The sequence below is a fragment of the Vidua chalybeata genome, chromosome 6, assembly GCF_026979565.1.
Source record: "Vidua chalybeata isolate OUT-0048 chromosome 6, bVidCha1 merged haplotype, whole genome shotgun sequence".
NCBI classification, from domain to species: domain Eukaryota; kingdom Metazoa; phylum Chordata; class Aves; order Passeriformes; family Viduidae; genus Vidua; species Vidua chalybeata.
This window is the reverse complement of record NC_071535.1, coordinates 56,069,761-56,097,723: the sequence shown is the minus strand read 5'-3', so window position 1 is coordinate 56,097,723 and position 27,963 is coordinate 56,069,761. Positions and strand designations below refer to the sequence as shown.

At 52.6% G+C, this 27,963-nt stretch overlaps 3 protein-coding genes across 7 annotated transcripts; 2 read left to right on the top strand and 1 right to left on the bottom strand.

Moving 5' to 3' along the window:
* Nucleotides 1-562: 562 nt before the first annotated feature.
* LOC128789793 (SITS-binding protein-like) lies at nucleotides 563-9,272 on the top strand. Its single transcript, XM_053945987.1, has 10 exons — nucleotides 563-1,021; nucleotides 2,989-3,160; nucleotides 3,851-4,055; nucleotides 4,144-4,294; nucleotides 4,383-4,562; nucleotides 4,961-5,229; nucleotides 5,702-5,838; nucleotides 6,862-6,983; nucleotides 8,144-8,323; nucleotides 9,097-9,272. Exons 1-10 carry the CDS (start codon nucleotides 563-565, stop codon nucleotides 9,268-9,270), a joined length of 2,049 nt encoding a protein of 682 aa, XP_053801962.1. The 3' UTR covers nucleotides 9,271-9,272.
* A 14-nt stretch (nucleotides 9,273-9,286) lies between these two features.
* DNAJC17 (DnaJ heat shock protein family (Hsp40) member C17) lies at nucleotides 9,287-27,401 on the top strand. 3 transcript variants are annotated; one of them, XM_053945993.1, is made up of 12 exons: nucleotides 10,585-12,013; nucleotides 13,438-13,711; nucleotides 15,144-15,213; nucleotides 16,101-16,159; nucleotides 16,889-16,976; nucleotides 17,353-17,435; nucleotides 17,810-17,906; nucleotides 18,238-18,287; nucleotides 18,797-18,874; nucleotides 19,887-19,967; nucleotides 20,795-20,923; nucleotides 23,407-23,540. In XM_053945993.1, exons 2-12 carry the CDS (start codon nucleotides 13,466-13,468, stop codon nucleotides 23,470-23,472), a joined length of 1,047 nt encoding a protein of 348 aa, XP_053801968.1. In that variant the 5' UTR covers nucleotides 10,585-12,013; nucleotides 13,438-13,465; the 3' UTR covers nucleotides 23,473-23,540. The 3 variants fall into 3 exon arrangements, with proteins under 3 accessions (XP_053801965.1, XP_053801968.1, XP_053801966.1); XM_053945991.1 differs by lacking the exon at nucleotides 23,407-23,540 and adding an exon at nucleotides 27,193-27,401 and having other exon boundaries at nucleotides 10,588-12,013; XM_053945990.1 differs by lacking the exons at nucleotides 15,144-15,213; nucleotides 16,101-16,159; nucleotides 16,889-16,976; ... (5 more) ...; nucleotides 20,795-20,923; nucleotides 23,407-23,540 and having other exon boundaries at nucleotides 9,287-12,013; nucleotides 13,438-13,709.
* Nucleotides 24,095-25,487, bottom strand: C6H15orf62 (chromosome 6 C15orf62 homolog). 3 transcript variants are annotated; one of them, XM_053945994.1, is made up of 2 exons: nucleotides 25,137-25,487; nucleotides 24,095-24,880 (listed from the first exon to the last, which is right to left on the bottom strand). In XM_053945994.1, the coding sequence occupies exon 2, from the start codon at nucleotides 24,608-24,610 to the stop codon at nucleotides 24,095-24,097; it is 516 nt and encodes a 171-aa protein (XP_053801969.1). In that variant the 5' UTR covers nucleotides 24,611-24,880; nucleotides 25,137-25,487. The 3 variants fall into 3 exon arrangements, with proteins under 3 accessions (XP_053801969.1, XP_053801970.1, XP_053801971.1); XM_053945995.1 differs by having other exon boundaries at nucleotides 24,095-24,818; XM_053945996.1 differs by having other exon boundaries at nucleotides 24,095-24,721.
* Nucleotides 27,402-27,963: the final 562 nt, after the last annotated feature.

Below are 27,963 nucleotides of genomic sequence, written 5' to 3'. Positions count from 1 at the left end.
ATGTTGCATCCCCTCCTTTCTCGACCCACCCTGGGATGTTTTCCTGCATCCCTGGCTATTTGCTGCTGCTTCCAAACCGAGCAGGGAAGTGATGCCAAAGTCCATGGAGCAGCGGAGGCTGGAGCGCAGCCCCGATTCCCACTGTCCGTGGCCCCATCTCCCTCCTGGGCTCTGGGCCACGTGTGACACCTCCTCCTCCTCGCTGTCACTGGGTGCTGCTGGCTGTGCCAAGGGGCTGAGCCCCTGGGTTTGGGGGCTGAGCCAGCGTCACCGAGCCCAGCAGTGGGATTTGCTGTGGAGGAGGCTGTGGAAGGGACTCCCCTTACCTTGGGATCAGCGCAGAGAGAACAGAGTTGCAGTTTTCCCTCTTTAAAACAATTTAAAAAATTTCATTATATATACATTATATTCATTAGGTTTTTGTGCATGCTTTTGGAGCTATCCCAGAGGATCTTTTGGAGCTATCCCAGAAGATCTTTTGGAGCTATCCCAGAGGGTTTTCTTTCCTGTGCTGCTGCAGGAGGGGAGAGCAGCAGAGCCGCGGCATCCCTGCGATCGCACCATGCCCCTCTCCCGCCACACCGGCCAAATCCCGGAGTCCACCTGGACTTTGGGCTTCAGGGAGATGACGGAGCCCTGGAAAGGCGCCGTGGGCTGCCTCGGCGTGGCCGTCTTCTTCGCCATGACCATCGGCATCATCTCTTGGCAGGCGCTGGAGCAGTCCCCGGAGGAGTGGGTGCTGCGGGGCCGGGACGCGGGGATGCTGTGGGAGCGCGGCCGCGGGGCGCTGCTGCTGCGGGCGCTGCCGGCCGGCCGGCCCGTGCTGGCCATCGCCGTGGGCAGCGTGCCGGCCACCGAGCCCCCGCCGCCCCGGGACCGCTGCTGGCACGACGGCGGCCAGTTCTGCTATTCCTGGGAGGAGGACGCCGAGCTCCGGCTCTCCCTGGAGCCGCCGGCAGCCCCCGGAACCGAGTGCTACGGCGTCCGCTGGACCCCGCTGCGCCCCGACGTGACCCTGAAGGTAACGGGGACCCCTCCGTCCAGCTCCGAGCCCTTTGGGATCCAACAAGGGAGGCTCTGGCCTGACCATCGTCCCCCAGCTCAGTTATGGGGTGGCACTGTGGCCGTGGTTCCCTGCCTTCCGCAGCAGGAAGGTGCCGGGTGGGGAAAACCTTTTGGAAGCATCGTGCCCTGAGGCTGGGCCCCAAAATCCTGTGGCGGTGCCACGCTGGTGACCCCGGAGTGGGAGAGCTGTGTTTATATGGAGACGGAGTAAATACCCACTGGAGATGACAATGCTGGCGAGAGCCTCGGGAAGGTCTCTTCCAAAACAGACACAATGGGCAGCTCCCGCGGGATGGGAATAATCCGTGTCCGCTGCTGCAAACATTTTTGGCATCATTCCCTGTTTTCCCCCTCAGTTAAATAAAAGCAGACTCTGGGAAGGAGCCTTAGGAGGGGAAGGAGAAACGCTGTCAGAGCAGGGTGTCCAGCTGTGGGGAGCCCTCAGAACAAGCAGGGAAGTGGGACGGGATTCTCTGGGATGCAGGATTGTTCTCCTTTAGCCATAAATCACCTGTTGGCACCGTTTTGGGTGGGTGGAAGGTGTTGCCTGAGCACAAACCCTCGGTCTCCTCCACTGACATTGGTGTGAGGCATTTGAGAGGATGAGTGAGACAGAATAGGCTTTGCCCCACTTTTTTTTTTTTTTAAAAAAACCCAAACCATTGGAAAATATGATCCAGTGAAATCTGAGTTCAGAACAGACTGTTTTCCCTCTTTCCCAGCTGGTGTAACGAGTTCAGCTGACACCTGGTACAGCTATTCTGAGCCTCCAGGGTTTCCACTTTAATAATTTACATCTTCTCTCCCCACCCCTTGGAGAGACTTAACCTCTCTGCGCCCCCGAGCTCAGGACTCCAGGAGGCTCCAAAGCCTTGGGATTGGGAATAAACATGGGGTGGGTTGAGGGCAGGGAGGGCTCTGGGTTCCCTCTGCCACCCCAGGCCCCCTTCACGGCCCCAGATCTCTGGGCTTTCGGGGAAGCCCATCCTGCCTGGGAAGTCACGAGGATGCTAAGTCCTGCTGATCCCTCGATTTGGCAGAAAGGGGAAAGTTTGAGGAGCTGTGAAGTGAAAACTGATGATTTCTGGCAGGAGGAGGGTCAAAGATGGGGATGTCCCCTATCCCAGGGCCCTGTCAGGCCTATGAGAATTGCCCAAATCCCCACACTGAGTCTCTTGAGGGAATTTCTTGTCATCAGCCCTCAGGAAAGAGGGAAGCTGTGCCTTGGGAGGGAGGATGTGCCACCCTCAGGATGCTGGTGCATCAAGGTGAGGGCTCAAGATGGGACTAAAAGCTCTCTGTGAGAGCTCAGGTGGGGACAGCTGCACATGCAGATTCACTCCAGAAACTCTGGGAAAGGCAGCTGGAGAGCTTAATGTGTTTTTAAAGTAAAACAGAGGGGAAAAAATGGAGAAAAAAACCCACTGAACGAAAAGTATCAACCAAATAAAAAACCTGACCAAACCAAAAAGAAAACCCGATCAAACCAAAAAAACCCCAAACAAACCAATAAACCAAAATGCATAGATTTTCCAGTTGGGTTTCTGAAAGTGCCATCAGTGCATTTTAAAGCTGTTTCCTTGAATTTCCCCCTCTGTTGTCCTGTCCCACAGCCACTCACACCTGCAGAGTCTCTTTGCTCTCACCTTTGCAGCATCTTTTCACCTGCAACTCAGAGGAGTTTGGTAACTGTGTTGGGGTGCAAAAGCGTGATTGTTGTGGCAGTTTGGTTTTATTTGTGCTCCTCCAGCAAAAACTGGCAGGCTTCGGGAAGCACGTCTTGCTTTTCCTTTGTTTTTGAATGAAACCATAATTTTACCCTGTAAAAGAGGACACCTTCCACTAGCACAGTTTGCTCCAAGTCTGGCTTTCCTTCTCCCCCTGAGTTTTCCTCGCTCTTTGATGATGCTTTCCTGGCTGCAGGACTGTTTTTCCATGGCCAATGTCTCCTGGTATGGAGGGCCGAGCATCCGTGCCCAGCGCTGGCCCCTCAACGGCGCCGAGAGCCCCGCGCAGCCCTTGGTCAGCGGCGACCTCAGCACAAACCCCGCCGGCTTCGGGCCCATCCTGGAGAGGTACTTCCTGGGATCCACAGGTAACCACCTCCTTCCCTGGCCAGGCTCCAACAGCTTCAATCCCTGTGCTTCTCTGCCCCTCTCCTCGCCTCTAAAGCAGTTTAAGAGCAGTGTGGATGTCTCTGGGAATAAAATATCCGGCAAATGGATCCCACACCGCCTCATCCCTGTGGGAAAGCTGATACTGAAGCTGAGTGCCTGAGGATGGGGTGGCCCAAGTCACTCCTGGGACATCCCATGCTCTTGGTGTGCCTGGTTTGTTTTTAAGCCCAGATCTGTGCCCATTGCTGCATCCCCAGCTCCACTTGAGCAGCTTCGTGGCTCCTTGATGCTGCTCTGGGATGCTGGATTCAGGAGTTCAGCTGCTGGTGTCGTTTTTTGGGGTATATTTGGATTATTCTGCAGAACATCAAACTTCAGGTATTACCCCAAATTAATCCAATTGACCTGCAGCTGCCCTGCATTGCCGAGGCTGCTGAATGCTGAGCAAAAAGGCCAGGAAAGGGAGAAATCCAACCCTCGAAAGGCATTTTGGACTCTACAAGGGAATAGCAGGAGCAGGGTGGGGATGGTTGGCACAGCTGGATCGGTGGTGGGATCAACCCAGATCAACCTTGGCACCAGTCAGGCTCTGCTCATCCCTGCGGCTCCCAGGACCGGGAGCAGCCGGGTGCTTGCTGAGACACCGTTTTCCCACTCTTCCCCAAAAGGAGTGACGGTGACAGTGGCTCCCGACGTGTCCCTGCTCCTGTCTGTGGAGAGCCACCGGCAGTTCTGCCTGGAGACGCCAGCGGGGCGAGAGGAACCCCTGCACTACCGGCTCTGTGTCAGCGCCGACGTGGCGGCCGCCCGCCGGCACACGGCCAGCGCTCCGGCGGGAGCAGCTCGGACACCGCCGGACACCGCGCTCCTGGGGTGAGCGCTCCTTCCCCGACGGTGGGAACCCTTCCCAATGTCCTGCTCGCTCTCCCAAGCATCTCATGCGGGATTTCCCACCCTGCAGGTCTCCGATCTGGCGCTACCACGGCCCGGAGGGTTCTGCCGCCAAAATCAAGCGAGGCCTGAGGTCACTGGTGAGGAGGCTGAAGCGGCATCGCCTTCAGGAGGGCGTCGTGGCCCTGGGGGAGCGCGGCACCGCCGTCCTCGCTGCTGTGGTACGGCCGTCCTGCCACCCTCCGGGCACGTGGGGAGCGTGGTGCTCCTCTCCCACAAACCCCTTATTCCTGCCCTTCCCGCCCGCAGGACCTCGTGCCCTCGGAGCGCAGGAAGAGGCAGGCCCCGGCGCTGGTGGAACCTCTGGAGCTCTCCATCACGCTGTCCCCATATGCTGGTGTCACCTCCCCGCTCTTCCTGCGCTCCCTGCGTGGTGGTGAGGCCACGGGATACTGGCTCAGCCGCCAGCCCCGACCCGGGGCCAGCTCGGTACGGGACCCCCTCAGCCCCCAAACCAAAATTAAAGCTGAATAAACCCCATCAGGTTTATTATTTTATCAAGGGACACAGCCCCATCCCACTGTGCTGGGACACAGCAGGGCTGGGGGAAGCAGCGTCTCTCCTCATTCCTACAGAAGCAGCTTTAAAATTTCCACTTCCAGTGTTCAGAAGATTCCCCTGCTCCACTTTGTGTGGTCATTTTAATGATCCCTTTGCCACCAGCTCAGGGATTTTTGAGGGGTTGAGGGAGAGTTTACACCTTGATGCGCTGCACCACGACAAGGCAGGGTGGGATGGGGGCAGTATGGCATCCCCCAGCCTTGCACCCCGGAATCAGCGGGACATTGTTTGGATCTGACAGGGATTTCCACCCTCCCTCTCCGCAGATCCCGCTGCTGACCACCTGGAAGGGGCAGCTCTGTGCCCGCCTGAATGTCACCAGCGAGGTAGCGCTGGGCTGGTACCTGGCTCGTGCCCGGCGCCTGCGGCAGGCGCTGGGGGCCACCTACATGGCCTTCGAGGGAGTCGAGGGCAATTCCTTCCTGGAGCAGGATGTCCCTGCTCCCGCCGAGCTGGCGGGTGATGGATACACCGAAGTGCTGGCGGCGGCGCTGGCGACGCTGGGCAATGGCACCGTCATCAGCGCTGGGAGCAGGTGGGTGGGCACCGGGGAGAGGCCTCGCTGGAGCTGACGGGCAGAGAAGCTTGCTGGGGGATGGTGGAACTGGTGCTTGGAATGCGTTCTTGGTGTTCCCAGATCTTTCTTGGCACCCAGGGAAGTTGAAGTGGTGAGGAAGTGGGATAGGGCAGCGTGTTGGAGTCAACGATCCTTGTGGGATGTGAGGATGATGCAGCCCTGGCACAGGGTGCCCAGAGAAGCTGTGGCTGCCCCATTTCTGGAATTGTCCAAGGCCAGGTTGGCTGGGGCTTGGAGCAACCTGGGATAGTGGAAGGTGTCCCTGCCCATGGCAGAGGGTGGGACTGGAGGGTTTTTAAGGTCTCTTCCCACCCAAACCGTTCTGGGACTATAACCTGGCCCCAGTGACTCCAAAGCCAGCTGGGCATCATGGAATTTCGCCTCCTGTGAGCCCCCTAAGCACCTTGAAGGGTTTGTGCTGTTTCTCCAGATCCAGTCACCTCCCACTGTTTGTCCAGATGAGCCCCCTGCGCTCTGACTGGAGCCACGCTGGGCTGAAGGGGCTCATCCCCTCCGTGCTGCACTACAGCCTCCTGGGCTACAACTTCTTCATCCCTGATGCAGTAGGTAAGGGTTGGTTTTCCATTTTTTCCCTATTTCTGGCTTCTCTGCGGTGAATTTTGCAGCTTTTTTCCAGGCACGGGAGGTACACTTGCGCCTTAGTTGTGCTATGGGAAGGCTTGGAGCGTTTTTGCTCCCCAGTTTTCTGTTGTGCTGGCTTGATTGGGATGAATGTTACCAGGGAAAAAAGCGAGGAACCAAAAACAAAAGAATATGCTGTAAATATTGCCAGGGAGCTCCAGCAGCAGCCGGGTCTCTGGGGATGCCCTTCCTAGAGTTCCACCACCCCTGCAGGGCTTGGCTTGGGCTAAATCCCACCTGGCACAGGCAGGATCTGCATCCCCAGGCTCCTGGCTGGGGAACAGATGTTCCTAAAACCCCAGCAGCTCTGCTCCAAGTCTGCATTTCTGCTCCAAAGCAAAATGGTTGCAGAAATCCTGAAATAAAAGCATTATAAAAGGGCAAGAAACAGCCTTTAATCAGGGCCAAGTGGATCCATTTCCCTTTTTCTTGGAGCTGATGGAGTCAGTGGTGGTTAAAACATGCCCTGAGTGTGCAGGGGCTGTGCAGAAGTGTCAAACATGGAGAGCTGAGCTACACAACAGCCCCGAAATAGGAGCTGAGAGCAATATTTCAATTTGGCTTCTATTTTTAGCCTGCTTTCCTTAGAAAATGAGGCTCAAGCAATCCCAGCACGGGAGTTTGCTTCTCAAAGAGGTGCTGGAGCCCTTGGCTTGTGTGGATGGGAGCGCAGATCCTCCTGCACACAGAGAGCTGGGCTGTTCACCGCCAGGCTTTGTGTCCCAGCAGCCTGGCAGCTGCAAGAGCTGGGAAAAGCTTCTGGAAGAAACAGGAATTTGTGGATGGCTGGGTGAGCCCTCGGTGCTGGGGGGTTTTGCCATTTCCAGGGAAGCTGTGCCAGGTTTTCAGAGCGTCGGTGACGCTTTAGGCACTGGGAGGAGCTCTGAGGTTTCCCCAGAACCTTTCTATGCCATGGGAGATCCTCACTCCAGCCCCATGTTCCCACAGGAGGGAGCGTGGCTGGAGCCACCCAGGGGGACACGGAGCTGTTTGTGAGGTGGCTGCAGATTGTGACATTCCTACCCGTGATGGCCTTTGGGACCCCGCCCTGGCTCTGCTGTGATGCCTGGGTACGTATCCCACACTCCAGAGGGGAGGACATTGGGATTCTGACATGGCCAATGCCCCCAAAAGCCATGGAAGGCCTGGCAGGGATCTCCTGCCAGCTGCTGTCCTCAGCTTTCCACTGAAGTGGGAATAAATCCATTATCAATGGCTTTAGATTCAAGTACCAATGGATTTAAATCAAATGGGTTTGTGTCTGCTATCAATGGATTTAATTATATTTCAATTCCGTGGATTCATATGCATTATCAGTGGAATTTAAATCAAACTGATTAAGGTCCTTTATTAACAGATGTAAATCCATTTAAATACAATTAATTAATGTCCATTATCGATAGATGTAAATGCATTTAAATCCATGGGTTTATATGCATGGTCAATGTACCTAAATTCACTTAAATCCAATGGACTCATATCCATTATTAATGGGTTTAAATCTGTTTAAATCCATGCGTTTATATGCATTGTCAATTGAGCTAAATTAACTTAAATCCAATGGACTCATATCCATTATCAATGGGTTTAAATCTATTTAAATCCAATGGGTTTATATTCATTATCAATAGAAGTAAATCCATTTATATCCAATGGATTCATGTTCAATATAACTGGACTGAAATACATTTAAATATAATAGATTCATATCTATTATCATAGTATTTAAATCCAATGGATCTACAACTATTTTCAGTGTATTTAAATAAATTTAAATTCAATGGATTTAAATTCATTAACAACAGATTTAAATCTATTCAAATCTAATGTGTTCATATCTCCTATCAATAGATTTAAATCTAGCTGATTTATAACAATTACCAATGGATTTAAAGCCATTTAAGTCCAATTAAGTCCATTATCAATGGATTTAAATGTATTCCCAATGGATTTATATCCAAATCAACTAATATCCAAATATATCAAATATATCCAATTAATCTAATTAATATCCATATCAATTTATATCCAAATCAATTAATATCCAATATCAACCCCATTTGCACCATAACTTGAGCAGGACATTCAAATTCAGTAATTTCTCTTCCCAAGGGAATGCATGTTTTACTTTTAAATTTTTTATTATTTATTGTTGTTTTTTTTTTTCCCCTTGCCTGCTTTGCTGTTTCCTGGATGTTGGGTTCCTCATGGATTTGTCCCCCACCTGCAGGTCCTGAATCTGACCCGCCAGTGCATCCAGAGGCACCGGGACTTTGTTGTTCCACTGCTCCTAAAATACAGTGAGGAGTGGCAGAGTTTGGGATACCCCATCTTCCGTCCTGCCTGGTGGCTCAGCCCCACAGATCCAGTTGCATTCACCATAGAGGATGAGTTTCTCATTGGAGATGAGGTGGGAATTCTGCATTATTCCTGTAAATCCAGTGCTGTCAAAGTACAAACCAGGACTTGGATTTAAGCAGATTTAAATCCAAGCCAAAGCAGCTGAGTTTTGTGGGTTTGAGGTTTTTGCTTTTTGGAAAAGCTTGGCTTTCCTCATGAAACTCTTATTTAGAGCCCTAAAACCCTCTATCAGCTTTGGAAGTGAAATGATTCAGCAGGAATAGAGTCTCAGAATACTGGGAACTACTTTTCCCATGAAACAAGGGAGAAAAATAGTCCCTGAGGGTGGAATTACACTGTCTGTATCACTGGGAAGGAAGTTTTGCAAGAAACGCATTTCTGATGGGGTTTTTTGTTATGGTTTTTGAAAATATAAAGTGGATGGAATCTTGGGGCAGCTGCAGGCAGGGATGATCCCAATCCCAGTCAAAGGAATGTCACTGCACTGCATTAATGTTTCTAAACTGACAGAAGGCAGGGATAGCTGGGATTGGGAAGGAACTCCCAGTGAGGCTGGTGAGGTCCTGGCACAGGCTGCCCAGAGAAGCCATGGCTGCCTCATCCCTGGACTGTCAGGGCCAGGTTGGATGGGGCTTGGAGCAATCTGGGCTAGTGGAAGGTGTCCCTTCCCATGGCAGGGTGTGGGACAGGATGGTTTTTAAGGTCTCTTTCAACCCAAACTATTCCAGGATTCCCTGATGACCATCTCATCCCCGCACGCACATCCTGGCTAATCCTCCCTCTGCTGAAGTTCTTTTTTCTTTCTTTTTCTTCTCCCTGCAGGTCCTGGTTGCTCCAATAACAGAAAAGGGACAAATGTGGAGGGATATCTACCTGCCAGGAGAGGGGCACCTCTGGCTGGACACCAACAGTGCCCGAGTGTTTGATGGTGGCACCACGCTCAGGAATTACTCTGCCAGCCTGGCCGAGGTGCCGGTATTTGTAAAGACCTCCTGAATCCAGGCTGGGCAGCTCTGGGACAGAGACCTCCGAGGGCAGCGCTCCCCTCAGACTTCCAGCCTCTTTGCACTTTTCCCAGATCCTTTTTTTTTGTTTTGTTTTGTTTTGTTTTTTACTTCAGCAGAAATTGTCAGAATTTTCTTACTCGTTGTTATCCTAAAGCAGTGGCTCCGCCACCAACATTCATCCCCACTGAATGCTGCATTTTTTTCCAGGGTTTTCCCAGTGAAATGTTTGTCTGTGTATGTTCAGGTGGGCACATCCAGCATTTCCAGGTCCCTGGCACCATGCTCAGAGAGGCAAGGATATGATTTTCCAGGAGATAAACAAATATCAGCTCATACCTGAGGGGAAGTTTTGTATTTAATGAAAAAATTAAATCTAGGGAAAAACTACCAGGATAGTTTTGGTGCTGTGTGTGGCCACCTCCTGTGCTGAGCAATGCTTCTCCCACCCGAGGCTGTGTGTGGTTCCCAGGTAGCAAGAGCCCACCTTCTGAGTATATTTGGGAAAAGGAGTGAATTCCAGGTGTATTTAAAGCAGGTTTCTGTGGAAGAAAAATAAACTTGATCAAGCAGAGGAGTGGCTCTACCAGAGCATGATGTGGATATTGAGGATCCTTGCCCACCTCCTGTGTGCCCAGGCTCCTGCTTTTCACCATTTCTTGCATTTTATGGCTTTTTCCCAATTATTTCTTGCAGTGCAAGAGAGATCCAATGTGACCAGGCTCCTTCCATCCAGCAGAGAATGTATCCATAGGCAAAATCCACATCTCACATGCTGAATATGCATCTAGGGAGATGATCAGCTATGCTGATACCCCAAACTGGAGATCAATGGGACACTGCAGGTTAGTGGGGTGATTCCAAAGGCTGGCATCTGGGGACAGGGACTGGATGACAACTGGGAGGGAAGTTTAGGGCAAGTTTTGGCCCTGGAGCTGGGCTTGGGCACCTCCAGCACTGATTTGTATCAGCCACACCTTGGGTTTTTGGGGAAAATATTCCTGTACCAAGCTGTAGCTCCGCTGAAAAAAATGCTAAGGGGTACTAACTTCTCCCAGCAAAGCTTCCCTGGATAAAACTGAAGGGAAAGAAAAGGCAAAATCCAAGTAAGGTTCAGCCATGGAATGGATGTGAAGGCATGGGGAAGGGAAGAGCCCCTCAGCTCCTTCCTTGATCCACAGAGGCACTTAATGATGCTGGGGAGAGCTCACAGAGGGAAAGGATGAAACTCATGAGGGTAACCCAAGGGCATGGGATGCTCCAAAATATCTGTGGAGGCTCCTGAGTGCCAAAAAGAAGAAAAGGGGTGCTGGCTCACGTGGCATTTGTTTATTTGCAGCAAGTCAAGCCCTGGAACAGGATGTCCAGGGGGGATCTGGTGGCTCCATCCTGGGACATCACCAAAGCCTGCCTGGACACCCTGGGCTGAGCCTGAGCATGGCAATTCCCATTTTGGGAGGGTGGGCTATGTGTCCCTGCACCGGTGCCGGCTCCTCCTTGAGGAGCCCAAGATGTTCCGCTGGGACCTTGGAGCTCGTTCCTGGTCATCATTCCAGCTCCTCCACTGCCTCTGCCTTGTGGAGTGGTTGCGGGGCATTCCCTGGGAAGCTCTCTGGGAGTTCTGGCTTCTCCTGTGGGATCTTCCCCGGGTTTGGCTCCTTGTCGCGTTCCTGGAGGAACCCCAGTCTTCCCACTGGTGTCTCTCACTCCTTCTCGAGGGGGTGTCACGTTGGGGCCTTGGAGTGTGTCTGTCATCGGCATTCCAGCTCCTCCAGCGCCTCTGGTTTGCGGAGCGCTCGTGGGGCACCGTTCCCTGAGAGCCTGCCTGGGAGTTCTGGCCTCTCCTGTGGGATCTGCCCCGGCTTTGCCTCCTTCTTGTGTGCCACTGTCCGGAGGAATCAGAGTCTTCCCACTGGTGTGTCTCGCTCCTCTCTGAGGGGACATCGTGTTGGGGCCCTGGAGTGTGTCTGTCATCAGCATTCCAGCTCCTCCAGCGCCTCTGCCTTGCGGAGTGCTCGGGAGAGCCTGTCTGGGTGTCCTGCTCTCTCCCGGAGGGCCTGTCCCAGCCACGGAAACGCTCCCTGCCCCTGCTCCACCTGCGGCGGCCCCGTGACCGTTCCTGCTGGCTCCATGACCTGCGGGACCTGCGCCGGGATCGATGTCCCTGCGAGGAGGCCGGGACGGCACATTGAAACCTCAGAGTTCGCCCCTCTTCGGGTGTGTCCTCTCTTCTCTGCTGCTGCCACCACCTCCTCCTCGGGGAGTCGCTGCCTCGGGTGTGCCAAGACTGCCGGCGGCCATCGCGGGGCCACCTCATGGATCTCCTTGGCCTCCTCTCCCAGGGCCCGCCGCGCCCGGAGTGTCCGGAGCAGCTGCGCGGCCGCCGCGCCGAGTGGCCGCGCCATCTCCGCTTCCTGTCGTAGGCCCGCTCCTGCACCTCGTGGTACAGGGCCACGTGCTGGGGGTAGGGGTGGCGCGTGGGCCGCTGGCACCGCGGGCACACGGCCTCGCCCAGGCTCCAGTCCCACAGGCACAGCTGGCAGAAGCAGTGCCGGCACGAGCTGGAGCACGCGGTGCCGATGTCCCGGCACTCCGGGCACGCGGCGTCCTCCCGGCTGTCGTCCTGCGGCGCGGCCGGGGCAGCCTGGCTGGTGCTGGCAGCAGAGGTGCCCGGCTCTGGAGTGTCCTCCCTCGATGACATCTCGCCCTGCAAGAGGCACAAAGTCTGTTTGCAGGTACCTCTCCCCGAAACCCCGCAGCTCCTCGTCCCTCCGGGGCCGTCCCACACCTCAGCAGCGGGGCCGTGGTGGGGCTGGAATAGCGGTGTTTACATCCCACGGGTCTCACCATGGGATTGCGCCTCTGGGCCCCCTGTCCTGCTTCTGTGACGTGGCCTGTGTCCTGTGGCTGCTGTGAAGTCACTGATGGTGCTGTCACAAAGGGCCACTGTTGAGGCGTGGGACAGCCCCGAAGGGCTGAGCTGCTGTGCTTGGGTTTAGGGACAGGCGTCGGGATAAATTTTGCGTCTTGCAGGGCGAGAAGATGTCACAGGAGGGGAACCCAGAGGGGATCCTCAGGGGGAGGCCACAGGAGGTGCCCAAGGTGGCACCACGATGGCCACAGGTGGCCTCAGCACGGCCAGGAACTCATCAGGAACTGCAGGGTTGGGACAAGGGGAACGGCTCCAAAACGGAAAAGGGGAGATTTAGGCGGAATACTGGGAAGAAATCCTTCCCTGTGCGGGGGTGAGGCCCTGGCAAAGGTTGCCCGGAGCAGCTGTGGCTGTCCCATCCCTGGAAGCATTCCAGGTCAGGTTGGACAGGGTTTGGAGCAGCCTGGGATAGTGGAAGGTGTCCTTGCCCATGGCAGGGGGTGGGACTGGATGAGCCTTAAGGCCCCTTTGAGCACAAACCACTCCAGGATTCTCATGAAGAAGAAGGAGGTGGCAGTGGAGAGGGGCTTGGAACAGCACTGACGATGACTTGAGTCTGCACCCTGAGAGCTGAGGCTCTGCTTGGGTGAGGCTCCGTGGGGACACACCAGGAATCTTTCAGTTTATCACACTACTGGATAAGAACAGCTCTCTGAGGCAGTTCATTTTGCTGGAATCACGGCTATCCAGTTTTCTTCATGAGCTCGGGTTGATCTCAGATTTGTTGCTGTTGTTGATAAAGTAAGTTAAGTAACCTTCAGCCATGAGGACACAAATCCTACTGGAATAAAGGAGTAAGGGCTGAAAAAATTCTGTCTCCTGCATATGGGAATAATTGGATCGGCTTTCTTCTACAGTGCTCCCTTCTTAGAGCAGTAGGGGGAAAGGGAGGTGTCTTAGATCAATAAGACAATTTCCCAAGGAGCTGTGCCTTGGGCTGAGATGGATGCTTTTTGGGGACAACAAACACAAGTATGTTTTTCGGAACAGGCTGTAGCTGGGCTCGCACCTCCCCCCCAGTGCCACAGGCTTCCCGAGGAGGTGGTGGAGTGCCATCCCTGGAGGGATTTAGTGCGTGGATGTGGATCAGTCTGTGGCACTTGGGGACACGGTCAGTGGCCACCTTGGGGGACAGCGGGACCTACGCGCTGCTTTCCCTAGGGGCCCAGTGCCCGCGCACGGCCCCACGGGACTTGTAGTTTTCCTCTGGCTTCTCCCCGCTCGCAGCCGCCGCTAAAGAGCTACAACACCCATCATGCCCAGCAAAGCGCCGCGCACCCTGACGGTCCCCGTCCCGTGGGGCCGCGCGGTGCATCACGGTGCTTGTAGTCCAACCTTCCCAGGCGGCGCGTGGCGCGGCGGCGTGCGGGGACTACATTTCCCAGCGACCGCAGCGCCAGGAGCGGAACCGGGAAGCGCGAAGATGGCGGTGGATAAGGAGCTGCTGGAGCGGGACCTCTACGGGCTGCTGGGGATCGGCGAGAAGGCATCCGAGAAGGAGGTGAGGGGCTCAGGACGGGCTCCTTCTCTCCCCTCCATTCCTTTCCCGGTGTCCTCGGGCGCGGCGGGTTCCCGGCGCGGCGCTGCCCTCCATCGCTGAGCTGAGGGGCTGCTCCAAGCGCGGCTGCGGGACCGGGGCTGTCAAATGGGAAAATCCCGTTTTTACTGATGTCGGTGTTGTAATTTCCCGGTTTTACTGGAATTGGCCTCGTTTCCCCCAATTCACCCCTCAATCCTGCGGGGCGGAACCCGCCTTTGGAGGAGGAGAGAATTGCGGAGTTGGTCTGGGACAGGTTGTTCTCGCTTTGTTTATGTGCTTCCAGAAGGGAAATACACGTGTTGACCCAAAAATCCTGTCCTTAGACGTTTGTCCGAGCGCCCAAAAGTCACGCAGTTAATTTCGTGGGCTTGGAATTACGCGTTGGCGGTTTTTAATTGAGTTTAGTTGCTTAGTCAGTGCTAAACACGGGAAGGAAGCTCCGAGAGAGCTGCAGAGGGGCTCGGGACAAGGGCCGGGAAGAACAGGACAAAAAGGGAACGGCTGGCACTGCCAGGGAGCGGGGTTAGCTGGGACAGCGGGGAGGAATTCTTGGCTGAAATGGGAAGTTGGAGGATGGAGCCCGCCGAGGAGACGCCTCTCCCTCAGCTGGACTCTTATGCAGGAGGTGGGGTCATTTGCAGGGATTTTCCTGCACATTCCCAATCCCGGGAGCTTTGTCCACCAGGTGGGGCCGGGACACAACTTTTCCCACTTGTTATAGCAGGGAATTGGTTGGGAGTGGGATAGAGTGGCTTCCTTTTTTCCTTCCTCCCCTCGTTTTTTTTCCCTTTCCATTTTTCCCCCTCCATTTCCCCATTTTCCATTCTCTTTACCTCTGTTATTCTTCTTTTCCACTTCTCTTCCTTTCCCCATTTGTTTTCATTTCCCTCTTTTTTTCCTTTCCCTCTTTTTTGGTTCCCTTTCCCTCTTTTTGGTTCTCTTTCTGGGTTTTTTTCCCTTCCCCCATTTTTATCATCTCCCCCTTTTTTCCCCCTTCTCTTTTTCCTTTGCTTTCCGCTCTTTGGTTTCCTTCCTCCATATTTTTTCCCTCTCCCCTTTTTCCCCCCCTCTCCTTTTTTTTTTTCCTTCTCCCCTTTTTTTCTTCTCTCCTTTGTTTTTTCTTCTCTTTTTTCCTTCTCTACTTTTTTTTTTTTCCTTCTCCCCTTTTTCTCCCTCTCCCTTTTTTTTTTTTACCTGAGGTTTGACTGCTGCAACACAAGACACTTGGAAGTAAAAAACAGCTTTTAAAAGCTCCAGCTCCTTCCAGACACGGCCATGTCCTGGGCTCAGCAGGTTACCCTTGAACACAGGGATTATTCTGGGTTTCCAAGTTGCTTTTCTTGGCAGAGACAAACCAGTTTCCCCCCAGTAACTCCCAGTGTGGCCCCTGCAGGTGAAGACAGCGTTCCGGCAGAAGGCCCTGACCTGCCACCCGGACAAGAACCCGGACAACCCCCGGGCAGGTGAGATGGGGCAGCTCTTCCTGCTGGAGTTTTCACTTCTCCAGGCTCCTGGAAGTGGCTCTGCTTCCCTAAGTGCTGAGGGAATGGCTGGGTGTGTGTCCCTGGGAATGCAGACAGGGCTGGGAGTTGCTCCTGTTGCTGTTAACTCTGCTTTTTAAGGCTGAACGATCCCTGCTGGGTTTAGAAACACCGGCATTAAGTCAGTGCTGGAATTACAGCTGCAGCCCTCCAAACCTTCCCAACCTTTGCCTGTTTGGACACTGCTTTGATCTATATCTCTCACAGTCCAAATTTCACCAGCACTCCATAAATCCTATTATCTGTGGGCAGGGCAAGAGGGAATTTCAGCTGCCTGCAGCGAGTGATTGCTGTGGATGAATGTCGTAGAATTAGCAGTTACTTTGTATTTTGTGTGTCAAGACTGAGAATTCATCTTTATAAAAATAAATACAGTTTCCCAATGCAAACAAGACAAGAGGAAAGACTTAAAGGCTAGATGGCTGTGATGCAACAACTTCCAATATAGCATAAGCAGGACGTCTTGTTGAAGGAAAAGGACTGAGAGGGAGAAGGAAATTGTGGAGCTCCAGCTAAATGTGGCATGAAGGAGATATTGCCACTCAAAATAAAAAGAATCCATAAGAAAAAATAAGTTTGTGTGTTCCAAGATTTCTCTTAAAATGAAGCAATCCCAGTTTTTTTACTCTTGAGTTTGTGTAACACCTTTGAGCTGAGGTGGCCCTGGCTAGAGGTTGGCTTAGAAGTCTCTTGGAAGGGTGATTTTTGTTCCTTGGAGAGACCCTCCTGCAGGATTTGTCTTTCCTGGTTCTTCCCCAGGTCCCTCACCTGGTTTCCCTCATCTTGCCCTTATTTCTTCTTGTTCCCAGCGGAAATTTTCCACCAGCTCTCCCAGGCCTTGGCCGTGCTCACAGATGCAGCAGCCAGGGTAAGGATGCTCTCTTGGGAAGGGTGGGATTTTGGGCTGGTGCTGGGAACTGTAATCCTGCCTGTCCTGCTCTCTTCTCCGAGAGAGGCTTCATGAATACAAATCTCAGCTGTTATTCCCCCTGGTTCTCCATGAAATCAAATCTCAGGTGCCAGGTAAAAGCTCGGAGAAATGTTGTGTTTGGGATTTGCTGCTGGGAGCAGCTCTGCCCTGAGATTCTGCCTTTAATAACGTGCTGGACTGGAGCATATCCCATTTAATAATGCCATCCCTGATTCAGGAACACCAAATGGCAACATCTGTCATTCCTGTTGAGTCAGGGGCTGACAAATCAGTAATACCTGGATGCAATTCCTGAGGCTCCAAGCTTTGCTGTCTGTGGGACACAGGAGAGCTTGGATCCTTCTGAGGCTGTGAGGAAGTGGCAGAGAACCCACTGCCCAAGGCCTAAAAGAACCTGGAAACGTCCCTGGAAAGAATAAAACCAAAAAAATAGCAAGGAACTCTTTCCACATTAGCTCAGGAGAGGGAAAAGTATTGATTCCAGTCGATAAAAGCTAAAAACATGACCTCCTCTTTTCAGGTACTGGCAAAGCTTGTAATCCAAGAAGCAGCAGATGCTTCAGCCCTGCTGACAGGGTTTCAGACCCTGATGTTGTTGTATTCCCTGTTTTCCAGTTTCTCTCCTGGTTTCTGTAGTTTCCCACTGTTGTGCTGGTTCCTTGGCAGGCAGCCTATGACAGGGTGAGGAGGGCAAAGAAGGAGGCTGCAGCAAGGACACAGAAACTCGATGAGAAAAGGAAGAAAGTGAAGCTTGGTAAGAAAATCAAACCCTCACGTTCTCCTGCGGTCTCCCCTGGCTGGCTGTTTGCATTTCTCCTTCCACAGGGGTCAGTCCATGGGGGATAATTCTGGTTTCTTTATCCCTAGTACAGTCCAGTAGATCTGGAAAAACCTCCCACAACTATAGGTGGCCCTGCTCTGGGAAGGAGGGAATTAGGTCCTGCTGTGGGAATTAGGGGGTTGGGGGCTGTTAAGGCTCCTTTGGTGTGTGAGGCCAGAGGAAAGGCATCAGAGCTGTCAGGATATTGGTGTAGCTGCAGCCAAGTTTGTGATCTATCCATCTTCCTCTGGCCAGCAGGGAAAATTCAAGTTCTCTTTGGATTGTTTTAATTTTGCTTCTTTTCCTGCAGATCTTGAAGCCAGAGAACGGGAAGCCCAGTCCCAGGAGAATGAAGAGGAGGAGATCAGGATAACGAGATCATTAGAAGAAGAAGTAAGGATAAATTCTTAGTTCTCTCTGCTATTTTTGAGAAGAATTATTTCCATTCATGATGAAATCCGTGGGATGAGGTGCAAAAAACCTCTGGAGAGCAGCACTTCAACCTTTGGGATTAAAGGAATCAGAGAATCCTGGAATGGTTTGAGTGGGAAGGAACCTTAAAGCCCATCCAGTTCCAGCCCCTGCCATGCTCAGGGACCCCTTCCATCAGACCAGGCTGCTCCTTTTGGAGCTGTACCAAGGGAACTGGCAGGAGGGGTGTCCCAGGAGATGGCTGTGAGGCCCAGGCTGTCCTTGGAAGTGTCCAGGTGACATTCCAGCCCTGGCTCTGTGCCTCAGGTGCCCGTGCTGTGTTCCCTGTGCCGTAGATAATCCGCCTGCGCGAGGAGGGCTCCCGGCAGCTGGAGGAGCAGCAGAGGCTGGTCAGGGAGCAGATCCGCCTGGAAAGGGAGCAGCACAGCCGAGGTGAGCACGGGGGAGCACCTGCAGGTGGCATTGAGCTCTTTGGCAGCTGTCCACCCTGAATTTTTCCAACCTTCTTGCAGGGAAAAATGCCTCAGAACATGTCTCCTGCTTGTGTTTTTGCTGACCTGTTTCTAGCCTTGATCGTGACAAGTCTGTGCTTCCTAAAAGGGAAAGTTCCTGTTGCATGAGATTTTTGGGACTGGAATGGTGCAGTGGAAATCCCAAAGTGTTTAATCACATGTATGTTCTCTGGAAAAAAAATTATTGCAAAATGAATTTTCACCCATGTCCTTTTCCTTTTTTTTTTTTTTTTTGCTTTTTCTCTCTTCAGGCAAGCAGGAAAGAAATGGAGCAGAAGGCAAAATAACTCCTAAGCTCAAGGTAAGACATCCTTGAAAAGCTGTGTTTTGGTGAAAACTGATAGAACATGGTGGAAAACAGAAGGGACATTTCAACCCTGCTGAGCTGGCACATCCTTTTTTATACTGGAGATGAAATTCCTCCATGGAATGTGCACCATCAGGTGAACAGCTCCTGTCCTTGCTGTTAGAATTCCTTCCTCAGTCACCTTTTCTTTGTCTGCTCCAGCTTTCTGAGCCTGGGATTGAGTTGTCTGTGCTTTAAGCACAGGGAAACATCTGCTAATTACCCTGGCAGAGCCATTAGCAACCTTTCAAGTGCGATCTTTTTTTATTCCAGTGAGCAGCGTTTCTCTCTGTTCCCCAAACAGTTTGTTCCCTGTGCTCACTCCCATGCTGAGATCACTGTCTTGGCAGGCCTGGGAGTGTGGCTGGAAATAGCAGACGTGGTGAATGTGCAGGGGGGTGGGAGCTGCTTGAGCAGGCAGCACATCCAAACGGGAGAAATTAACTCCTGCCGTTTGTTTCCAGCTCAGGTGGAAATGCAGGAAGGAAGATGAGACTGGAGGGGGATACTCCAAAGATGTGCTACTGCAGATCCTGCAAAAGGTCCTGTCTGACACTCTTCCCTATTTATTACTGGGTCTTCCCCTGATCTCAGTGCTGTAAGAATAGTGAACTCTGGGAAGCTGCATATCACAGAATCACGGAGTGGTTTGGGTTGGAAGGGACCTTAAAAATTATTCAGTTCCACCCCTTGCCACAGGCAGGGACACCTTCCACTAGACCAAGTTGCTCCAAAGCTCTGTCCAGCCTGGCCTTGGACACTTCCAGGGATGTGGCAATCATAGCTCCTCTGGGCAACCTGTGCCAGGGCCTCAGCACCTGCTCAGGGAAGGATTTTATCCTGATAATCTCATCTAAACAGGTAATCTCATCTAAACAGCTGGTTTAGAGCCATTCCCTGTGTCCTGTCACTCCATGCCCTTTTAAGCTGTAAACTGGAGTGGCTCATTTCCTTCCCTGTTCAGCTTTCTCATGCAGTTTTCAGAGCTCATCAGCATGATCGTGGAGTCATTAAAGTTGGAAAAGATCTCTCAAATCATCAAATCCAACCTTTGAACAAAGTTGGATCCTTTGATCCCTTAGCTGGGAGCTGTTTCCCAGCTAACACTTCTGGCTGAAACAGAGCAACTGCAGACTCTTCCCACTGGATGCTTCCTGCCCACTTAGTCTGGCTCTGTGGTTGTGGTGCACTCATCCTTCACTTCAAGCACTCCACATCCCTGCTGTGGGAAGTGCAGAGGCAGGCACAGACAAGCCTTTGATCTGATCAATCCCACCTTGGCATCTTTCTTTTCCCTCTGAGCTCTGACTCTGAGCTCAGCAGCCCTCTTGCACTGGGACTTGCTGGGAGCCAAGTGTGTAGCTCCATGCCTTCCCAGATTATTTCCTGGAGGGACAGAAATGGTGGGATCAGTGGAAACAGGGCACAAATGGTGACAGCTCAAGCCTCATGTCTGTGAAAACACATGTTTTCTCTTTGTGTTCATTTGATAACTGAACTTGACATCTCTCCTAGCTCTGTAATTAGCTTTCCTTCCTTTCTTTCTTCCCACAGTACGGTGATGTGCTCAATTTGTTGATCTCCAGCAGGAAGACTGGGAGTGCAGTGGTGGAATTTGCCACAGTGAAGGCAGCTGTGAGTGTGCAGAGCCCCTGCAGGGTGTGCTGGGGGTGGCACAGGACAGGTGACAGCCAGGACACTGCCCTGTCATTAAGGCGGTGGAGAAGGGTAATGAGAGTCAAAAGGCACGGAGGGAGTGGTGCAGCTGGAGGCACAAACCCAGAGATCAGGCACATAAACAGGTTGTGCATGGAACAGGCTGAGGGAAGAGGCACTGCCTTAAAAATCAGGCACTGAGCACTTACTCAGCTCTTTCTGAAGGTGAAATGCCTTGGAGTTGGGCTTATGTGTTTTGGAGGTGATATCAGGCATTTGCAGTGAAAAACAACCCAGAATGTCTTAACTCACTGTGAGTTATAACAACTCATGTGGCTGTGGGAGCCAGAAGTCATCAGTTACCTAAATTTTAGTAGCTCCATGAGCTTGGGCTGTATGAGAGTTTCCTTGTTAGCTTTTCTTTCACTCATATCCAAATGATAAAAACCCCCAGAATTGTGGGTGACCTGTATATCAAAAGTGCTGGCAGGGGTATGGACCATAAAGGTGCTTCTCATGTAGGGCAGCTGTGAAATCTGAGAGTCATGGAATGGTTTGGGTTTGAAGGGACCTGAAAAGACCATCCATTTCAAGCCCCCAGCCATGGACAGGGACACCATCCACTAGCCCAGGTTGCTCCAAGCCCCATCCAGCCTGGCCTTGGACACTTCCAGAGATAGGTCTTGTTTGTGCCCTACTTGGCCTTGAGGCCATTCTGAGATGGGAGCATGATTCTTAGGGACTTGTGAGGGAAGGGAGTGGGATATGAACTTCAGGTGATGATGGAAGGATGTTTTCCCTGCCAGGAGATGGCTGTGAAGAATGAAGTTGGCCTGCTAAATAACCCCCTGAAGATTTCCTGGCTGGAGGGCCAGCCCCAGAGCCACCCCAGCACCGTCCTCCCTGACAACACCAGCCAGCCCAGGACCTCACAGGTGAGGAGAATGGGCTGTGGGATGGAAATCTGGTGCTGTAACAACCTAAATCTCAGAGTGCTGTCACATAGAAGCTCTTGGGGCCAGGCCTGGCTTTCCCTGCAGCCCTTTCTGTGCTGGATCAGTGGCTTTCTAAAGGACCTCCTGCCTGGGCAGCAGCACACTGGGAGCTATTTGGATCTTCACGCATTCCCTTTCTCCCAAGTGAAGAGCAAGGATGTCCCTTGCTCAGCCCAAAGCCTCCAGTGCCATTCTGATGGGATTTTTGAATATGTCTTGACTGTTGGAATCCTCTGAGTGAGAGCTGCTGAAAGATTCCTTTAGAGAGTCTTGATTGCTCACTGCATTCCCAGGAGGAGGATGTTTCAGTGCTGGAAGCAAACCTCTATTCTTGGGGTCTGCAGGAGGGAGGAGATAGCAATATCAAGCTAAATACCCTTTTGTGTGTTCACTCCCTAAATATTTTAAGCTTGTGAAATTGTTCAGTGCATTCACTCTCTTGATGTTGCATTAAGTATTTCATTTATATTATTTGTAATTATGCATCAGAACACCTGATTGTTATCCTGTCCATGTAGGACCAGGGAGAGTCCTGCAGCCACAGGAGATTCACCAGAGTGTTAGGAAGGGGACAAAAAGCAGAATCCAAAGCATGTTATTTGAGAATTTTTCACTAGCAGAGAGTGAGAACTGGCTCATTCCTACCAAAGGAGGTTGCTGGTGCAGTTGGAGCTTGGTAGTAGATTCCAGCCTCTGTAGGTTCAGATCCCTGAGTTTGTCTTGGCCTGTTTCCATGCCCAGAGCTTGTTAGTGTGGAAGTGCAGCGTCTGCCTGCAGTGCAGGATTAGTGTGGTGGGGCAGCAGGGAGAGCAGGAAAGCAGCACACGGTGCTGGTGACTCACCTCTGCCCAGCACAGCCTCCTCAATCCCACCTGGCTCTGGGAATGCTGAGGAGCTGCTGCCAGGGACCTGCATCCTTCCCAGGAGCTGCACAGCTGGTGCTTTGCTCCTTGCTGCTGCTTTTAGCCGTAAGAAGCTGCACTTTCTGGGATTGCACCGCAGCCTTGGATCTCCAAGCTGCTCTCCTTCCTGTTTTTCCTTGTTCCTGCTCCAGACCCTCCCCAAATCCTCCTGCTGCATCCACTAGGATGCTTCTAAAGCCTGTAATATGTTTACAGCTCCTCTTGGCTGATCTGCTTCCAGCTGACTTAGCTTGTGCTCTCCAGTTCAAGAGTGTGAAGAGTGAGCTCCCAGATCCCTGTTCCCTCTGCCTCTTCCCTTCACACCCAGCCTGGCTTCCCAGCCACCAGGCTCCACTTTCTTGCTTCCAGGCTGCACTTACCTCATTCTGATTTAAGCTGCCCTTGCTTCCTATTCACTTCCCCCCTTCTGTTTTTGTCTGAATCCACCCCCGTTTTGTTCCCGCTCTGTGCAAAAGCAGCTCCTCTGCTGCTCTGCTTCAGGAAACAGCCCAAGCCTGCAGCGTTCTCATGGCAACATGCTCACTACTCATCCTCTGCTCCCTGCCTGGGACAGGCAGCCAGGTACTCCCTGCCTGGGAGAACCAGCCAGGACCTGAGTTCCCAGGTGGAAGCTGCTCGTCTTCCATAGCCTTGTTGTCTCTTACAGCAACAGGTGCGCATTGTCCAGCTCCAGTTCCTGGAGAGCTGCTGCAGCCAAGGAGGCTCCAGTTCCCCTTGGAAGTCAGAAGCTGTGGCTTGGACAGTATTACTCCAGGCTATTGAGAGCAGTGGCTGTGTGACGGTTCAAAGCACACAGTGGCTGCAGAGAGCTTCTTTTGCCATTCCAACAGCATGCAATGCTTAGTTTTGGGAAGATTTTCCCTGCTCCTGCAGTGGAATCTCCCTGCCAGGGCTCCTCAGCCATTCAGCCCTGAGAAAAGACTCCTGCCTGGTATTCATGTACCTGTTCTAAGCTCCTTCAGAGGTTTAAGAAGGTTTATTTTCTATTATCTGACTTTGGGAGGTGAATCTCACAGGGTAAGAGGCAGCTGTGCCTTCCCTGGAGTGTCCCTGTACTTTGCTGTGGCCATGTCCAAAGCTCCTGGTTATCTGGGGGCATGGAGGTTTTATTATTGTTGTTTTTTAAAAGAGCCCTAATAGTTTAAAAGGTAAGAACTGGTAGTTTCTTTTAACAGTTTGTCCTGGTGTCCAAAATGTTCTCAGCCTGGCAGAACCTTTCTCACTGTCCAGCTCAGGGTGGGGAATTGTTCCTGTCTTGCCCCGAGCTGTGTGAGCTCTCCTCAGGGGAAAATCAAGTCCCAGCAGCTCTGCCCTTCCCTCAGAGCCACACAGGTGTCCCTCCCCCATCATAAAACCCTGCAGTGCCAGGGAGGATGGACCTGGGTCACTCCAGATACCCTGTGCTCCTGGTGCCTGGGATTTCTGAGGCTTGTTCCCAATGAAATGAGGCAACCAGACACTTCCAGTCACAGATACATTTATTCTTCTATGTCTGTACAGCTGGGAGCTCAGTGCATGCGTAAGGCAGCAGTGTCAGAGACATCTCTTCTCCTGCCAGGAGGATAAATCCACTGCTGGTGCTGTATCAGGAGCCTACTTGGATGCTTACCTGTTTCCAGGCTGGGAGTGCCACCTGCACTGGAGTTAAGGGAAAAGAAACCCACAAGGAGGAAGAGCAAAAACGGAGGACCAGCTTTGAGCTTTCACGTCCAAACATGGTGGGAGGAGAAGCCCCAGTTCCCGTCTCTCAGCCCTCAAAGCTTTGGCTTCGGGGTGCAGTGCTGCTGCCTCCTTGCAGGCTGCCTGCTGTTCCACAAGTGATCCATGATGAATCCCTGTGTGTCCCTGCCCCACAATGTCACATCCCCAAAATAAGTCTTTCCCAAAAAAAACTTATCCTCAGTCTTCCCTGAGGATGAGACACGCAGTCTGGAGCGGGAAATTCCTGGGGTGGAGAGTGGAAAGTTGCCCACAAGACAGCAGACAGTGCTCTCACCTGAGCACAGAGCCCGTGAGCTCTGCTCCAGAGGATTCCTTGGCAAGGACAGGGATGGTCTGTGGTGGGCGAGGCGAGGACAACAAAACAGGCCACACACAACAGGCATGCTCCAGTATCCTTCCTCCTGCTGGAATCGGAGGAACTGGCAGCAGCAGTGAGTAACTGGGATGTGATGGAGAATGAATACCTTCAAATGGCATAATCCCTCGGGTTCTGTTTCCTGAGGGTCTGCAGCACATCCTCGAGAAGCGACAGCCCCAAATCCACTTTGAAGGACAGGAAGGGGTCAGCCAGGTCAGGAAGAGTGGTGCTGTTTGGGAGACCTGCCTCTGAAGTGCCGTGGTCCGTAGCCTGGTCCTTGTGCGTTGGAGTGGCTTTGTGGTACGGAGCAGCGTCGGAAAAGGAGAGGTCAGAGTGGGAATCTGTGTGATCGATGATGTTGGGGCAACTGGAACTGTCCAGGTACAGCCGGGGAGGCTTGGGAGGGGCTTGTGCCTTGGCCAGGTTCTGCTCGCTCTGACAGGACAGGTACTCAGACTTGTCCTTCAGATCCCTCAAGCATTCCCTCTTCTGGCCGTCCGTGTCCAGAGTGTGGCTGTTCTGGTTCAGGATGATGACTTGGTTGCCCAGCTTTTTGTGCCTCCTGAGGGAGAAGCGTCGGAAGAAGGTGGTGGACTTGATGGACCCCCTGCGCCAAGTATCCATGGTGAGGAAAGGCAGCAAGGAGCAGGAGTGCTGACTCCTCACAGGCGGGAGCCGAGGATTCAGCAGAGAGCCACGCAACAGGATCAACCTCTTCCTGCCCCGTTCCCGGAGCTGCAAGGAACACAGAGAGGCTGGTGGTGCAGGAAATGCAACCTCCACGCTGTGGCAAGGAGCACTTGGCTTGTCTTGGATCTCTAGGAGTCTCCCCCTGGAGTGGAGAGGAGCAGTGGTGTGTGAGTGAGCTCGTTAAACGAGTGCTGCGGCTCCGGGCTGGTGGGGAACAGCAGAGGCACAGTCACCATGAGAACAGATCTAATCTGGCATCTAGAACAGAAGGGCACTCGGGTGCCATGGTAACCAGGCACCTTCTGTGGAGGGGCACCGCCAGAAAAGCGCCGTGGGTGGCTGGGAACGAGACGGTGACTCAGTCCCACCAAAGGAACCCAGGGAATGCAGGAGAAGGGGGATGTAGAAAGCGACAATGCAGGAGACAACGTTGGGAGACCCGAGTGCAGAAGAGACTTACACTCTGTTGGAGCAGCCCGGAGTCCAGGAGCAGAGAGGAGAAGCTGCTGGAGCACTCGGAGACCAGGATGAAGAAGCAAGTCCGGGGAGAGCTCCAGGAGTCCAGGAATTCAGCCAGGTTGGACCCAGAATGCCAAAACTCCCCAGCACTGCCGCCGCCGTCCCTTCATGTGCCACCCGTCGCTGCTTCCCGGGCTGCGGCTCCCTGCGTGGATGTGTTTGTTTTGAGCCAAGCCCTTGCTGAGTCAGCCACGTCAGGAACTGGGTTTCACTCCATTGGTAATTGCCAGGATTGCAGGAAGTAGGTGTGTGGAGTGGCGGAGCCTCAGCCCACGCTCAGGCACCCGGGAGCACGTGCTGGGAGCCCACCTGGAGCAGGCTGTTCTCCCTCCCGCTGCTCCGAGGGCTCCTTGTGTCAGCAGAGCTCCCAAACCAGGCTGCAAATAATCTCCTGGCTGTTTTACATTTCAATCCCAGTGTGAGGTGGGGCTTCAGGTTTGTGTGGGTGATTCATCTGCATGAGTCTCAGGCAGCCTATTCCATTCAGCCCAACAAATTCCTGGGGCTGGTTGATGGGACTTGGAAGGATCCCGGCTGAGGGCTGATACCATCGGTGCTTTCTCAGACACTGCTGCTGCCAGTACCCAAAGGTCATTTTGCTCAGGTGGCTCCTAAGACACCAATTAGACTCTTAATTTCCCTCTTGATGTTCCTTATCTGTTGTGGGTTTTCATTGTGTCCTTGCAGCCGGAGGAACCACTTTGCTGGCACAGGATAAGGAATTGCACTCGCCAGTGTTTCCATGCAGAGACTTATTTAGGCATTCTATTGCCTTTGTATCCCTCCTGCTTCCTAAGAAATCCTTCAATATCTGGAGAAGCTGTTGCTGCCCCATCCCTGGAAGTGTTCAAAACTAGGCTGGAGCAGCCTGGGCTAGTGGAAAGTGTCCCTGCCCATGGCACGAGGTTGGAACCAAATGATGTTTGAGATCCCTTCCCACCCAAACCATTCTGAGATTCCGTGATTCTCTGTGATCACCGCTTAACCCACTTCCCAGAAAAAGGAATAGGAAGGGTTTGTTTTTTTTTCCATTCACCTTCTGTCAAGAAACTCTTATTTCTACCTGAACTGTCAAGGAATGAGCTGGATGTTTCCAAGCCTTGCAATGCTTTCATGCATCCAAAATAGCACGGCCACCTACTAGTGTGGAATGGCTTTGGAAGCAGTGCCAAAGCACCGGAGCAGCTGTCATCTACTGCCCACGTTCATTAGGCAGAGTCTGCAATCAACTGCCTTGACGTGACAGTTGCTGCCGCACACAGCAGGGAGACTCTGAGAGCTTTGGAAAACTGTTCCATTCCTGTGTCAGGTTTGGGAACATCCCTGGTGGTGGTTTCCTTTCTGCAGTTGCTTAGAATCGGGGAATTGTTTGTGGTGGAAAAGACCTCCAGGGTCATTGATTGCAGCTGTTAGAATCATGAAATGGTTTGGGTGGGAACGGACCTTAAAGTCCATCCCAGGGCAGGGACGCCTTCCACTATCCCAGGTTGTTCCAAGTCCTGTCCAACCTGGCCTGGAACACTTCCAGGGATCCAGGGGCAGCCACAGCTTCTCAGGGCAACCTGTGCCAAGGCCTCAGCACTGTCAGACAGTTGGAAGTTAGTCACCTCCATGACTCATCCACAAAGGTTTGATTTTTTTATGGCATTAGCCTTTGTAACAGGTGAAGTGTACGCTGGACTTCGGGCACCAAAGTTGTAGGTGCAGGGTGATCTTGTAATCCAAAATAATGCCCCATCCAGCCTCATGGAATGCTGGCTCTGTGTCTGCCCTGCTTTCCTCATCAACCACACTTATTGCTGGTTATTTTTAATAATCATTTTAATAACTTCTCCTGGTTATTTCCTGTAGCCAGGCAGCTTTCACCCACCTCACCCAATTTCTGTGGGATCAAACTGTTTCCTGCCTGGAAGGCTGGTGTTGTGAGGGGGATTTGGGGAAGTCTGGGGGTCTGTGCTGCCCCTGACAGGTTGTGTGTGTTTCCTGCTCCTTCCCAGGCGTCGGTGGTGTCAGAGCGGGACTACGAGAGCCTGGTGATGATGAGGATGCGCCAGGCGGCCGAGAGGCAGCAGCTCATCGAGCAGCTCCAGCGGGAAGATGAGGAGGAAAAGTCCCATACTTAGCATGAGAGTATGAATTCTTCCCATCCCTCCGTCCCCTCAGAGCTGTTTCTTAATTTAAGTCAATAAACCTCCTTTTTTCTAAAGGTATTGTGGGAATAGAAACTCCCAGGGACTGCAGCCCTTATCCCTCTCCAGGTTTGGGGAAGGAATGGCTGCCTGAGGTTCACAGAGTGCAGGTGTTACCCTGTCAGTGTGTGTGCCCAGAGCATCTGCCCCCTCCCATGGGACAAGGTGTGAGAGGTGCCACCAGAACACCAGACCTTGGAGCTTCTAATTCCTGAAAGCTCATTCAGGAGCCGTGCAGCCAGAGGGATTTGGCAACAGCTTTTAACAACCCACAGAAGGACATTGGTTTCTTTGGAGCAATGTTTTATTGGTGTTACCCCCACAGCGGAATCCGTGCACAGTCCCAAACATTCCAGCAGTGTTGGGATTAGAGCCCACACCTGGAACAGTCACACAACAACACTTTGTGTTATTTTGGGAATCCTGTGTTAGGTTTGGGTGGCAGTCTGGGATCTGGAAGTTCAGTGGTGCTGCTGAGATGGAAACGGGCCTTGCTGCCAAAGGAAGGGATTCTCAGAGCCCTGGGAGTAGGTTCAGTGGTTCCCTCTTGGATTTCAGGAATGAGATGGGATGCTTGCT